This window comes from Cryptomeria japonica, chromosome 3 (genome assembly GCF_030272615.1).
Source record: "Cryptomeria japonica chromosome 3, Sugi_1.0, whole genome shotgun sequence".
Classification (NCBI taxonomy): domain Eukaryota; kingdom Viridiplantae; phylum Streptophyta; class Pinopsida; order Cupressales; family Cupressaceae; genus Cryptomeria; species Cryptomeria japonica.
In genome coordinates this window covers 996,683,539-996,699,684 of record NC_081407.1, presented here as the reverse complement: position 1 = coordinate 996,699,684, position 16,146 = coordinate 996,683,539, and the positions used below count along the sequence as shown (strand labels likewise).

Sequence of the window (16,146 nt, the reverse complement as noted above, 5' to 3'; positions counted from 1 at the left end):
ATTTCGCTTTGGACCCTTTGGAAGGGTCAGGAGTGAAATTTCCTTTTTGGTCCAAAATCCTTCATTTTTCAATGCTTTCAAACATTCCAAAGGCTACAAGATGTCCATCTTTCCTTTCAAGATACCTTGCAAATCAAAATTTAGTCAAATTTAGGAGGAAATGAGCTTTAAGAAGATTTTCTTCTCATTCTAGGCTAGATTGCTCACTTTTCAAACTTCAAACCACCTCAAGAGGCAAAATTAGATCATTTTCCACCTTGGGAACAAGGTTTCAAGTCCATTCAAGGCAACAAATAAGGTTTATGATGAATTTCACTCTGGACCCTTTGGAAGGGTTAGGAGCGAAATTCTCCTTTAGGCCAAAATCTTGCTCTTCAAAATCAACCAACTCCATCTCAAGCCAAGAACATACCAATTCACCCCCAAACATGCCCTAGAAACCAACACTTAGCCAAAATTGGGAAGGAAAAATGGGCTACAAAGATTTTCGCTCTGGGCCCTTTGGAAGGGTCAGGAGTGAAAATCATGTTTTGGGCTTGATCCCTGACTTTTCCAACTCTCACCCTCTTTGGGAGGCAAACAAAGATCCTTCCTCATGCATCTCCATCAAGATCCTGACTTTAGCCAAGGAAAAATGAGAGCTTTCAAGAATTTCGCTCTGGACCCTTTGGAAGGGTCAAGAGCGAAATTCTCATTCTTGGCTAAAATCTTCACCTCATCCACCTTTACTCACCTCCTAAGGTTAGAACATTCACAAACACCTCCACACATGCCTCAAAAACTAGGAATTTGGTCTTGACAAGTGATAAATTGAGGTGTATAAGGATTTTCGCTTTGGACCCTTTGGAAGGGTCAGGAGCGAAAATCACGATCTTGGCCAAAATCCCACCTTGTTTCACTCCATCCTCCATCAAACTTGATCAATTCAACTTCCTTCTTTCACTATCAAGATATTCCATCACCCAACTTGGTCTAGGCAAGGTCCAACTGGGTTTTGAGGGCCAAGGAAGGCAAGATAGGGAGATTTTGCTCTGGACCCTTTGGAAGGGTCAGGAGCGAAATTCTCATTTTTGGCTAGCTTTCATCATCTTGAGGTCCAAAAATTCCTCTTCAAGGCAAATATGCACCAAAACCTACCAAATCATGCCTTAGAAGCTCCTAACTTGGTCAAACTAAGAAGCACAATAGAGGAAATATGAATTTCGCTCTGGACCCTTTGGAAGGGTCAGGAGTGAAATTCACCTTTTGAGCCAATTTCTCACATATTTTTTGCTCCTCACACCTTGGACAAACTTCATTAGGCCTCCTTTCCTCATGATCATGCAAATTTCTCCTTTAGGTTGACATATAGCTCCAGTTTTTGTGGAAAATAGGGTTTTACATGAATTTCGCTTTACACCCTTTGGAAGGGTCAGTAGCGAAATTTCCATTCTAGGCTCAATTCACCTTCAAACTGGCTTGAATTTGTCCTAGGCTAGATCTTTGATTCATCCCTTCCATTCCTTAGCCAAATTTGCTCAACCACTCACTGACTTCCTTGAACTCAAACGGGACACCACCAGCAAAACCAAGCCTAAGGAAGACCTTGGAAAACGCCCTTAACTTGGAGCATCAACTGACTCACCCTAGCTCAAGTAGAGCCTGCTATCCAGTGATCTTCCTGACAGCACTCACCATGCAAAAACTAACAGACTAAACCCTAAAAGACCTAGAAAACAAACCCTAGAAAGCAAAAAGTAGGATTCCCCATTTGCAATTGGGCGATGTGTGAATGTGTCACAACAGGTCCTAGGGAGCTTTCCCTCCTAATGTGAAGAATGGTTGTACCATACACACTATTCTGTTATGTGTTGTCTTTGCAATAGAGAAATTAAAATGCTAACACTATGTAAGGTATAAACAATGATTAGTTTGGTAAACATTTTTTATAGTTTTTGAAACTTTCTATGTTTGGAAGTTTTTGTTACTTTAATATTGTTCCAACTTGTTTAACTTATGACTACACTTTTTCATAAGTAGATTTGATGTTAGTATTAGGATGCACTATATCCTATGAAATTTGGCCTTCATACTTGTCATGAATTTATAGGCTATAATGTCAAATTATTTGCTTCACTTATCCTTCCATATCATGTCTTACAGTGCCCCGCTGGCTTCAACACCAATTTGGGCTAGAGAATTTAGCTCTTCAGAAGAGCTTGTTACAGAATTTTGCAGGGAGTGTCGAATTGTTCGTAAAGGTAAGTGATGGTATTAAGCTTTTAGCCTATAGATTGTAAGTTTGTTCATTCATGGTGATAACTAGTTCTCATTCATTTGATGTTGTTATGTTCAAGGTTCAGATATCTTGAATGCAATCTGTTCATTTAATTGTTGATATGCTAAAAGCAACTTTGCATCTTGTTTTGATGAGTTTGTTTTTAGGTCTTGCCGGTGATTTGAAAAAGGCAATGAAGGATGGAAAACCTATAATAATTGAGGTAAGGAAGCACTCTCAAACTGGTTAATCCAATGTTTTGAAAGAAATGTTTCTGAAGAAGAATTTAGACGTTGGTTTACTCAAGGTTATAAAGCAGCATCTGCTATCAATAGTGACATTCAACATTTAATCAGGAGTCCTAACCTACCTGGTTGCATTAAGTACCAACATATATGTTAGTCAGCGAGTCAGGTGCTTCATAATTTAATTTTATCTTAAGCATCTGCAGGTGCACTTTTTAACATGTAATTAAGTGATTCTGTCAATAAAATTTGTTATTTATTTGCTTCTCACATTTATCATGTACAACTATTGCTCTAAAGCCAACAATAGTATCATATCTACCTTGATGGAGGCATGCTGATCAAATTTCAAAGGTATTACAGGTTCACTTAGGTCAAAGACAATAGAAGTAACATTAATATTATGAAAAAGATGATTTTGTTTTTCAGAAATTTGTGCAGTAGAAGAAGAATGTTAAATATACAGAAATTTGGGAAGATTGATGGACTTTATAAAAAGAGCTTTAAAAAACAATAAACTAATTTACCAAAATAGACTGGATTTCAAAGCTTTCACTTTAAAAGAATGGATCAAACAATTTGATCAAATGATAACCATGATTATGAAAGAGAAACAATTGAGCATATATAATAGCATGGTAGTATTGCATTCCAAAGACTCACGATTAAACCCAAGTAATCACCACCTGCCTCATTTGGCGTCATTAGTTTTTCTAAAAATACGCTTGATTTTTTAAAAATGTATACTTTTTCTTTTTTTTTGAATCATTTCACACATATAAGAAGAAACACAAAAGTGGAGGAACATTGAAATCTTTTAGTTTATAGTTAAGTCTATGGCATTCTAACTTTTCAAGTTTAATTTTGAATAAATTAGATTCTCCTTAGAAGAAGTCTCTTTCATCTTGATGATGAATCACTGAGTGTGATTCTGTAATGTCCCCTTTTCACTGATGACCTTCCAGTGGTCCATTAGCCTATTCTTGAGACCCGTAGGCTAGGTGGAATGAAGAATGAGGGGTCCAGCATTGATGAAACGAGGACTAACTATTTTTAGTAAGTCAGGGAATGGCCAATCTGGTGTTACTGTCCTACTGAGCTCTACATGTTTTGCCTCTGGACTCGATGATTATGCTTTTCTGAGCATTAGTTCTTGACTTACTATTTTTAGTAAGTGGTAGTGTGGCACAATTCTATTTTTGGTAGTAGACAGGGTTTTGATTCTACAACAGTTTTGTGGTCGTCCGGGCTCAGTTTCATCCTAGTTGTGTTAATAATCAGTACGGGAGTCATATGTGACATAATTAAATATTATTTCCTTATCCTAAGGTTTAATATTTAATTAATCTGATTATTTGCGACTGATTTATTAAAATTGGGATTAATGCCTATTTTATCCTAAGTGTTTGGTGAAACTCGTGTACTATGGGATGGCGAAATATTTTAGAGGAATATTATGTTATATTGCATCTCCATTATTTGCCAAGTAATTAACGTGGGTCCCTTCCCTTTTGGCGTGAGGTTTGACTTATGAAAAGTGGCGCTACACTTGGGTGAAATGAAATGCAAATGAAGGAGTGGCGTTTGGAGGAATTTGCATTTGATTTTGGTTGTTGAAGAGTTATAAATAAGAGCCTTGGGCTCTCATTTGGGACATCTTTGAAAATTGCATCGTTATGTTGCCGGTTCGGGTACTGAAAATCTGAGCTTCGAAGTATGGCTTCCTAGCTAAGTCTCAGTTTCGTACTTGCAAGATAGTACCTAGCTGTGTCCTTGTATTCCCAATGCTGTGGGTGAATGAGTTGCAGATTGTGGAGTGTTCTATGTGGGATCTGAGTGTTTTCTGGTTGCTGGTTGCAGGACTGCTGAAAGTATATTTTGCTCACACCTCTTACCCAGGCGACTCAATCATTCTGGGTACCGGCTCATCCTTCCTTCCTAGCCATGGCAATACATTGTGTAATTTTTTAGCAAGTTTAATTCAGCAATGATTTTTCTAGACAAAATCGAACTTTCTAGGTCTAGCGTTGGGTTTTGTGCTTGCATTGGGATGCGTGCCAAATAATTGTTGGGTTGATTGGGTTGTAGTTTTGATTGGTTGCTGTTGTGAGTGAATTATGGTGGGTTTGGGACTGGTTTGAGTCAAATTGGATGAAAAATGAGGGAGTTATGAGCATTTGGGTGTTTCCATGGGCTGCTGTTTTGTACTTTCAGCTTGTAGATTGATTGTAACAGAAAATTATATTCTTGCTGTAGAAATCTGCTTTACTCTCCTTCTTTCATCTCTAATTTTGTAAGGTTGTTCAGTAGTACTTATCAATCATTCTTGCTGACTTTATTTTGTAATTCCCACTGCATAAGTGGAAGAGGCTAGCTTAGCTGCCTTCTTACTTTGAAATTCAGTTTATGTACTCAGTCCTCCCACTGAATAAGTGGTCGAGTGATAAGTTTAATGCAATTGTCCTCGTGCTGAAATATGTGGTAGAGTGATAGTTTAATGCAATGTCCTCCCGCTGAAATATGCGGTAGAGTGATTGAATTTTAGTTTCTTGTCATTTTCCCTTGGCCGGTTTACCACCAAGAGTTTGGTTTCTATCCCGCTGGATAAGCAGAAGGGGCTGGCTTGCCACCCAGGCATTGTAATTTCAGTTTGATTATTGTTGCTAACGATCCCCGGAACACCGTATGCTCTCACCCTCCCAGACTGGGCTCTCGGTGAACAAAAGGTGGAAGGGTTCCCTTTCAGCAGTTTGGATTATTTCTCTAACCTTAACGGGTTGTGGTGATTGCTTGTATCTCTTATTGTTAAAAATTCAAAAAAAAAATTAATGGGATATTACAGATTCATAATGCTGATGATAAAAATTTCACACACAATTTAATCTAGAAATAGCAAGTGAATCCCCTTAGAACTCTCTTTCATCCTAATGATGAATCACAAAGTGTGATTCAAAACGTTGATGACAAAAATTTATACACAATCTAATCCAGAAATAACAAGTGAATATAGAAGGCTTTGTTTGATGATAGTAGCTCTTGCCTACCATCATAGGACCATCCATATATATTTTCTCATTTGCCCTCTAAAATAAAAGTAAAATACTTATTTTTAAAACTTTATTGGCACCCCAATGGAACTTTACCTATAGTTAGATTTGTAGCCTTAAATCAGGTCTTTCATGCCGTATTATCAATGTCAATTGAATTTCCCCCTTGTCAAGTCCCAAAGTTGTCCTATCCCAGTCCAGTTTTCAAACTAACTTTCTTGCAAATTGATTTGGGGTTGCACCATGCCAAGTGAAAGATGAAGTTCTTGAACATTGGAGTCTAAATCATAAAATTAAAAAAATAAAAGATGTCAAAGGCTTCAACTTGAAGAGAATGTCAATGAATGGTTTATGAAATTCCTATGGCACTCTCTTCAAGTGATATTGATGTAATGTCCCCAATTTTAAGTGACAATTATTTGAATTGATTCCTATTAAGTTGTCAAAAAAATAAAATAAAATATTCAAATAACGACTTAATATTAATTAATCAATTAATTAATAAAATAATATAATGTCACTTTATTAAATAAAGTTTTACAATGTTCAAGTTGGCCTTATCTTCTAAAAAGTTCTCGGAAGTCTTTATAAGGAGGCTTGCTGGGAGAAGTAAAGCATGCTTTTGATTTGATAAACGTTTTATGCTTTCCAAAGATGAAACCTTCAGGAGTTCAACAGAAGGGCTGGACAAAAACCTGGTTCTTCCAAAGGGGTGGATTTGTGACGGAGTCTACAGCTGTGCCAAATTTGTGAAGTCTCCATTGGAGACAAATTTGGAGAAATAAGAGGTTTTGCAGATAGGGTTTGCTATTATCTTTTGGTGAATTTCTTTATCTTTAATAATGGGATCTCTTATATGATTAGTGAGGTGCTTGCCTGTCTGCTTGGCCAAATTATAAAATTAATTTTTGGTGTGCCGCCTCATTAACATTCCTGTGGTGTGGACTTTGGATTCAGTCAAAAGTAAGTCTAGAGAATATCGATATCTGAGTCAGCAATTATTCTCATAAATTCATGAGTCTCCAGAATTAGAAGTGGGCAGTATGAGCATATAAGGCGCGGATTATTCACTCTGCCTTTTTCCCTAAAGTGTCGTAAGGAAATAAGGGAATATTGTTCGATTGCCAGACTAGGGAAAATATTATTGTTTTCGGGTGAGTCTTAATCCCGTGGAAGAGTGCTATGGAAGTTTAATAATCTTGGTTAATGAATAGGTGCTACATACATTCTGAGTCTTCATCCTTGGCACGATTCCTAGAGAAGCTATCTCTGTGGAAGTATAGAATAGATTGCAACAGTGCCTGGCACAAGCAGACAACATCACTGTTCTACCGTAAGTGGCACAGCAACAGCTATTGAGTGTGATCTTCATATTGTGGCGTTTCTTTCTTAGGAGTACGGGAGATTGTAGGAAATTGGGAAACAAAGAGTTAATATCTTTTGACCTTAGATGAATGCATAGCGACTTCCAATGCTAGTATTCGTGCTATATCTTTTATCGACCTGTTGCTTGTCCTATAGATGAAATAAAAGGTCAGAAATTTGTGATAGTTGTGTATTGGTTATATCCTCTGATTTTAGCTAAGCATGAAATTTCTGGTTCTGTTGTTATATCTGATGCAAACGTTGAATATGTTAAAGTAGTTCAGAGTGGAATGCATTCATCTGTGACTTTTTTTGTGGGAGATATTGTTTAGTGTGCTAGCATTTGTGTTTAGGGATATTTTAGGAAAATATGAGAAGTTTAAGTGGCGCCATTTTTGGGTAGCTAGGCCAATTAAGATTTCTACCAAGGAAGAAATCAAGTCTAAGTCGAAATGGAGTGCAACTTCCAATTGTTGGAGAATAGAACAAAACTCTGTCTAAAAGCAATAGACAGGCAGATGTTATTGTGGTGCATAGATCCATTGGAAAAACCATGTAAAGTCAGAGTCAAGGAGATCCCAAACAATGGCAGATGTTTAAGTGGTTTACACCCAAGATTGAGGTCATTCTTTTAAGATAAACTAGACTCACAATTTGGTTGGCATTGCCAACAGAAACTTTAGCTCATGATCCTAAAAGTGGCAAGGAAAAGTGGAAAGTTTTTAAACAAAGAAGTTGAAGAATTGCGCTCTTTTAAGTGGCTTTGCAAGCACAAAATCAACAAAAGAAGAGGAAAAAGGTCATAAAATTTCGCCATAAGGAAATTGCCTAAGGACATAAGAATTTCATAACTCTTTCTAGACAACACACCTCTTCATACACATATTTTGATTATTAATTTGTCTTTATAAATCTCCTTGAATTTCCTTTAGATCTGCTGTTATATCTTTGCTTCTACCCTTCGTATTCTTAAGATCTGCTTCAAATTCTTCAACTACTCTGCTCACACATCTGCTATAATATCTCTCATAAACCTGCATATATTCTTCATAAATATCTACACATATTCCTCATGTATATCTGCACATATTCTTCATATATCTTTGTATTAACCTCTCTTCTACATCTGTATTATGTCCTTTTCTAATATGCAGATCTGTAGGTGTTTGATCTATGTTTATCTCTTACTCTACACTTTCTTCTGTACATTTCACACTCACATTTTATATTTACATATCCTTACGCCTCTCCATGAAAAGAGACATCTATTTGAATAGAGGTGGCCTTTCATGAAAAGAGACATCTATTTGAATAAATCTTTTTTTATATCTTCTTAAATTTGAATAATCTTCATTGCAAAACAAACTTATTTTATTTCCCATTCATCTTCTATTTATATTGCATGGTCTTATGAAGAGAGGCATCCCATTCATGTAGAAAGGCAATTCTTCAAGGGAAACATCCTTTGTTAACTAATCACAATAAGCTTGCCAACAATCTTCAATAGACCTTTGACATTGTAAGAACCCTTACTAACTTTGCCCTTAAATCATTGATTTCTACCCTCGGGAATTTTGTCAAACACTTGTCTTGCAAAGTCTGTACTTGCTGTTATGAGTTTTCTGTTTGTATTGTTTGGGTCTTGTACACTGCAATTAATGTTTTGAATGCCTCTAACCATGAAAGATTGACTAACAATGTCATAGAAATGATATGCCAATTGATTTTGATGCATATAAGGAACTAAAAATAACAACTACAGCTGCTTGACAAATCATCAAACACTTGGCATGCAAACTAGAAATTATGTGGCAGCAGCATAATGAAGTTTTTATTAGTTATTCTCACACCAAATAGTTACAAAGGTATAACATGTAATTTCCAAAACTTATGACAGCAAAATTAGAGAACCTGATATGTAAAATGCTTGCTGCAAATGATGGTCTCCACTCTTCAATGGACTGCCAATTAAACACGTTCCTGCTGTAGCTACGAATAATTTGCCAATTAAATGCCTGATTTCTTAGTACTGTAGCACGTCACTATTCACGCCACTGTAGCGTTTCACTATTCATGGATTACTGTAGCGCGAGTACTGTAGCGTCTACTGTAGCGTGGGTACTGTAGCAACAATTGTATCTTGAAATGATTGCTTCAATTCTGATTTTTAATGGCTGCCAAATGAAATTGTAGTTCTGCAATTGATATATATTCGAAAATCTACATACCCTAGATGTCTATCCCTCTCCAACAAGCCCAAGAGCACCAAGGACCTCGTCAACTTGGCCTCTTGGCCCACACTTGGGGTTGGTGTACATACTGGAGCCTAGTGCTCTTGCTTCGTTGTATTCTCCTCCATAATTGGATGGTGAGATTGAAAGGTGTTGCAGACTCCGTCATGTAATTCACTTAATCATCCTACGAATAGTTAGTGATAGAAAGGCATTATTACACTGTCATACATATTGCAGTCTATATTAATATTACTATTAAATTCTGCATAAGAACATTATCAGGTGTCATATATTAAGCATGCATATTAAGCACATCCGCATGCATGCCTGTAACTTAATAACAGTTCTGATCTGATCTGATCTGATCGATGGTGATGTCACTAGATGCTTTTGATTACTTTCCTTTATATCTCCCAATGTGTGGGAGAGGTCACACCTCTTCATCATGTATGCCCTTTGGTTAGAGACACACCCTTTCGCCATTAGCACCCATTGAAAGAGTGCAACTCTTCATTATTTCTGCCCTTTGAAAGGGACACAACCTTTCACAATCAGATCTGCACTTCTGATTTAAATCATATCTGCAATTCTGTTTCAAATCATCCCCTCTCAAGTGAGGTACTCTTCTCCCTTTTATATCTCATGTTGAGGGAGTCACAACTTTTCAGTCCATGTCTTTTGATCATTCATTAACTTAATTATATTTAATTATACTCTTTTATATTTTAATTTTAATTTTATTTTTTATTCTTGTGAATTTTAATTTTATTATTATTATTATTTGCCAATAAATTCTATTTCAAAGTGGGGACATTACAATCAATTACAATTTACAACCTTCTAACAATCTTGTCCACACTTCAATGATAATATATTAATATGCTTAAACAATAAAACCCTTCTTGACATGATTTTGACATTAATGGCAACTTTGTCTTTGTACCTTTGACATCAATGACAACATTTCCATTAGTGATTTATATCAGATTTCAAGCAAGATTTAAATTAATTTATTTTTATTTAAAATCCTCTATTCATGGGTTGGCACAAGCAAAGTATTGAATTTATTTCAATTTTTAAATCCCAAAAAAGGGGCGCCAACATGAGGAGGGTCTTTTTGGGAGCATGAATTTAATTTAATTTTTTATTCTTCAAGACAAAGTGCCAAACTTCCTTCATGCAAGGCTGCCAATTGACATCAACAAACTCCTTTCTCAACGATCAACAAAATCGAAGAAAATATATGGTAAGCAAAATCAAACTCAATGTATTAATTATTTGTATTAAGTGGGTTATCACTTTCAGGTAGTTACGTGTCTGTTGGTTGGCGGTTGTGTTCCTCTCGACAACCGTCGAGTTCTTTAAATATGTTGTGTACCGCCAAGGTAGTAGGATATAGTCGGATCAATTGTAACCTGGTCCACCATCTCTGGTCTTCTTCTTTGTAATAATTTCATGTGTGAATAAAGATATATTTTACTCCTGTGTCTATTATGCATTGTTATTTGTATTATTATTTCTTGTATTTAATTTATCAAATATGGTAGTAAACATTTGGCGTCGTTGCCTTAAAACAAATCGGGTCAGCTTTGGGTGATTCATGCCCTTAGATCCCAGTAAAGGCGAGAAGGGGCCATAGGGTGGTCAAGACCAAGTGATCGTTAAGGATTGTAGAACAAAGAGAACGAATAAGATTACGAGAAACATTTGAGGAAAATCCAATTGTACGATCAAATAGCCCGTCCGTATAGCAAGCATCAGACACAGAGTATGAAGAGGGAAATCTTGAACTCATAGGCGTATTCTGCTGACTATCCATCTCAGGATAATTGAGATTTGGAGGATCCGAAACGCCAACCCTCGGCCGGAGGGAGCACAAGGATGAGTCAGAACCTGGAAGTACTCAAAGTGTTGGGGACATTTGAAATATGCCAACTAGAATTTGGCACAAATCTGAAGTTTTGTTTTCAACTTGAATCTTTGACCAGCGAATACATTGAATTGGTTTTTTGAAGAGTTTTGATGATTTTTGTGTTTTTAGGGCTTTTGCTTGTTGGATAGACAATGCAAGATGAAATTCAAATGCAAAACATAAACTAATAATTGACTGAAAGTAAATCTCAGAATTCTGACTTTTTTTGCAGCAAATACCAAATTCAAGAATTGAACAATTTATAGCATTTAGAGCCAAGACCGGCATACCAGGTGTCCCGAGCTTGCTTGGAAAGGCTTATTCTATTGCCTGAATTGATGAAGAGGATGAAACGGGAGCTTCCAAAGGGCAACAATGGCTCCAATGCTATTTATTTGCTATCATTATAATTATGAATCACCTTTATTGCAACAATAAGTAAATCTGAGATCAATTTCTCCAGGTCACTAGGCAAGGTGACCAAATTCTAACAATTTTCCTTATTTGATTTGTTGGTGTAGTCCACATATGCCTTGATAACCTTGAATGAACCCTGGATCTGCTCATATTTATTGCTAACAATGAATTTCCTAACAAATTGCAGCCTCAAAACTCCTTATTTATTTTATTTGGTTTCCTAGGTGCCATAGGGGATGGTATGGCCTGCTAGAAAAGGGCACAGCTGCTGCAATAATGATTATGTTGCTGATGGGGGGCTCCCAAATAGCCCAGATTTGCTGTTAATACACCTTCAGTGCTGCTGTTGCTGCAAAACTACCACAATTAACCCTCAAACGGTCTGAAATGAAGTTCGTTTGAGTGCCGCTGTCTAGTGAAAGGGGCTACGTCCTATCACCTGGATGATGGAGGTTTTTGTCTCCAATCTGCTCTCAGACCTCTGCCTTGTCGTTGCAGACCTGGTGGTGAAGATATAATACCAGAAAATGAATAATTTGATGCCAAAATGCTATGCCTTGCTTTGCTTTATGCCTCCAAACCCTAAATCTTACCTTCTCTTAGCAAGATTCTAAGATTCCAAGGGAATCTTCTTCTTCCTTAGCTACGCCCAGGTATGAGGGTGATTAGAACATGACAATTTGACCATCTTTTAAAAATGTCTTATTCACCTAGGGGGGCATACCATGGTAACTTTATGATAAAGTTACTTATTCACTTTTATTAACATTTCTAATTTTAGAAAAAAAGTAACTTTATAATATAATATTATAAAGTTTTCACAAGTAAAGCTTACCAAGGCCAAAATTTACTAAGTATAAGTCCCCCTTGGTTAGCCAATCATCTCCTAACCTCCAAATTTGCCTGCGGAGATGGCTAACAGGCAAATCCATGCTCTTGAGAGGCAACTAGTGAAGAGGGGACATTACAATGTTGGAGGTGGACGTGTAGAGGATGTGCATGTGGCCGAGAGTACAGGGAAAGCACCGGAACATAGCAGTCGAAATAGCCCACCGAGGTCTAGCACACAATGGAGTAAGCAGGCAAGAAATATGGTGACTCCAACAAGCTTGAATATGCAGGAACTGCCGAAGTTCACAGGGGACGGATCGGAGGTCCCGGTACGCCATTGCACGACTTGAATAACAATATGGGAGGCAAATGGTCAGGACGACCATGATTACTGGTTGAAGGACTTGCCACACTACAGGGAATTGTGATCGACTAGTATACAGACCCGTTGAGTCAACAAGTGGCGATATGGAACGAACTGAAGAAGGCATTTATGGAAGAGTTTAAACTGCTGAGAGACGACAATGAAATGATTTCCACGAGACATAGAAAAGAGGATGATTTCCACACAAAATGCTTTTGACCTGGGTAGGCAAATGGAGGGTAACATTGCTTGTGTTGAAAAAATCCCACACTCACTCAAATCAAAACACTTGCCTGGGGCTCTGATAAAGCTGGATATAGTCATGCATTGAAGGCTTTCAAAATATGCAATTAGAATATAATCTGGAAGATTATAAATAGAGTAGTGGTGACAAAGTTATAAGATGGGTTAAATTTGTGTAAGAACTGCCTCTTTCACAATAAAACTTATCAAGAAGCTTGGACCACCAATTTGATTCCTCCTGGGGTTTTAGACAAGGGGACCCTCTTGGCCTATATTTATTTATTATCATAAGTGATATGCTTTCTTTTTTTTTTAGGTATGTACCACCATTGGGGGTAGCTCCCATAATATTAAATCATAAAAAGATTACATGCTTGATTACATCAGAGATAATTGTGCCAATAAAGCTGATTCTGGCACCACAGTCTGCCATCCTAATAACTTCTACAAGGGAGAACAAGCTTGAATTCGCCCACAACCGGATATCTCATGTGTTGGTTAATTGTTCATCACTTGCCACCACACCTTTTTTCAATTATTAAGCTGTCAAAACCTTAGACTCCAAAAGTGCCATCCCTCTGTCCATTCCTTCTGACCATGAATTTGAACATGCGCCACCGAACTCTGAGAAATGCCTCTTCCAACGCTTCCATGCTTTTAATGTCATACCCAACAATCCTGCCCCTCAATGGGATATAGCCACCTCACCCGATACCAGAGGGTGGAAACTCTGTGTGGTTGATCCCTTCTGCTCTGATGATCATTTCCAACTCCGGCCAGATCTGTGTATTGTCAGTAACAGTCTCATACACTCCAAGCTCGATGGCAAAATTTGCAAGTAGATCCGCAGCCTTATTTAATTCCTGGTACACGTGATATTGTAAAGTCACCCATCTTTTCCAGACTTTGTTTGATCTGAAAGGAAAATTAAAATAAATGGGAAATATTTGGGCTTCAAGCTCACAACAAGGGAAACGAGTACTCCCACTTTCACTTCACTGATGCACGCATCTTCTCCACGGCTAAAATAAGGGAAATCAGAAACAATATCAAGAAGATTCTGGATATATATCAACAGGGCTCAAGATAGCTCATCAATTTCATCCATATGTTGGTTAGGAAAATGAACAAATCCTTAAAATCCTTTTTTTTAAGGAAATTGTACTTCCTATGATTTATTTGAGCTTCCTGCTTCATTGGAGGGTCTCCAAAGCACTATGGGAAAACATTCCTTGTACATAATAAGCTAGTGCTTTGAGAAAGTTAAATTAGCTATTTAATTTTCCTCAGAGAAATATCAGGTTAGAGGCATGACAAGTAATTTTATTCTTGATTTTAGGATTTATGGTCTGATTCATGTTTACTTGTGTTACCAATACTCAAATTTTCTTTGTAATGATATTTTATCTTTATCAGGGAGTACATGTAGATCCAAGTATTTATCTAATGGATGAAGAAAATAGGGAATCGACTGGTTCAAATGCTACAGCTGAAAATATATCTTCATCTGAAACCACACTTAATGATGATGCAAAATCAAAGGATGGAAATTATTCACAAGAAGCTCTCAATGAAGAAGTTTCTGTTGCTTCGGGAACTGAATTTGCAACTGTGATGGATACAGAGACCTGCAAATCAGAGATAACTACATATAATGGATCAACATTAAATGAAAGAACTACAGACCTTAAAGAATGTCAGGAGTCTGCCAAGATACCAGGTATCGGTAGTAAAGCTCCATGTTATTATCTTGTCTTATGGTTGTTTAATTCATCTCATTGCCATGCTTCTTAGCTGACTGCTGTATGTATGCATATATTGTTTCTTAAATTCTTATAGTCAAATCCTAATTATATTTATTCAATTTTTGACTTCTAGTATACATCACTTTAAATTAATTTCTTTTTGTAGAGTTTTTAACATGATGTCCTACACTCTTGCAGGGAAGACATCTATGAGAACACATGGCACAAAGGCAGAAAATCTAACAAAATATGAGAAATCAACTACAAAACCCATAATTGTTCCTATAGTTCTTAAGATGGCTGATTTTGATCACAAGGTTGTGTAAATTTATCATTTGGATCATTGAGGTTATTTTTATAAATTTTACAATTTGTTAGATATCTGAAACAATAGACTTTGATGTTAATGATAAAAAATCTGTTGGATTTCAATAATTACATTAATTCGGTTTTTTCTTTGTATTCTAGATTTGTGTTATCATGTGAAAAGTTATGTACATTTTAAAGGTTCTGTTGTGCCATTACAATAGGACTTTGAAGGGAATATCATCTGAGCAAAGGTAGACATGTCTAAGCAAGTTATCTAAATTAGACAGAAAATACAAACAGACTGGGCTTTAGACCATACAAAGTTGTTTTCAATCTGCAGACCATCTTTTTTCCAAACATAACACAGAAGAATGCTGTAATGTTACCTTCTGCTGAGTAGCTGGAAGTGTCCCTTTTAGCCTATTTAATATCGTAGGCTGATTTCGGGCTTTGTTAGGGAATAATTAATTAATTAAATTTTAAGTAGTCTTAAGCTTCTGGGGATTATTTATATTTGATCAATTAAAAGCTGAACCGTGGTTATTTTAATAAGATGACTTTATGTCAACGGAAAATTTAAAGAGTTGGTCACTTTAAGAGAAAGAATATGAAATAAAAAAAAGAAAATTAAGTAATTCTCTCAAAGATGAGATATACAGAGTTGAGAGCCAGAAAGAATTTCATTCTCAACTTGTTATTTCTTGGGAGTTTCTTTGAGAGTTTGTGCTTTTGGTTCAGAAAACCCTAGGACAAAAACCTTTGGGTTCTTGGTTGATTGGATGAAAATCCATTTCAGCCAACCTTGGTGCATTTGCACCGGATTCATAGGTGCATCTATTGGATTAGATTTCAAAGGTTTTGGTGTGAGAAATATATATTTTCTCTGAGGGTTGAAGAGTGAATAATTTATTGGAGGTTTGCAAGAAAACGCTTAATTATTGAGCTCCCTGATTTTTCAAGATAGAAGACATGTTCAATTGGATTTCCTGGCATTTAGTGCCATTCGCATATATTATTTGCTGATGAGGTTGGCTGAGCTATTGTGTTGTGTGTGCTAAGAAGTGACGAAATTAAAAAAAAAATTAATGTTGAGTCAAAGCCTAGCTGTACCATACCAAAGCCTACAAGACATTACCATGTTTCACATGTAGATAATACTGCCGTACATTTTTTATGG

General features: G+C 36.6%; 1 protein-coding gene across 3 annotated transcripts in view; it reads left to right on the top strand.

The window, feature by feature from the left end:
• Positions 1-16,146, top strand: part of LOC131045309 (uncharacterized) — a 366,281-nt gene that overhangs the window by 107,064 nt on the left and 243,071 nt on the right. For all 3 annotated transcript variants that reach the window (XM_057978877.2, XM_057978878.2, XM_059217093.1), the window contains exons 8-11: positions 2,143-2,240; positions 2,425-2,480; positions 14,332-14,635; positions 14,859-14,977. In XM_057978877.2, coding sequence (XP_057834860.1) covers positions 2,143-2,240; positions 2,425-2,480; positions 14,332-14,635; positions 14,859-14,977 — 577 coding nt within the window. The remainder of the gene's footprint in view (positions 1-2,142; positions 2,241-2,424; positions 2,481-14,331; positions 14,636-14,858; positions 14,978-16,146) is intronic.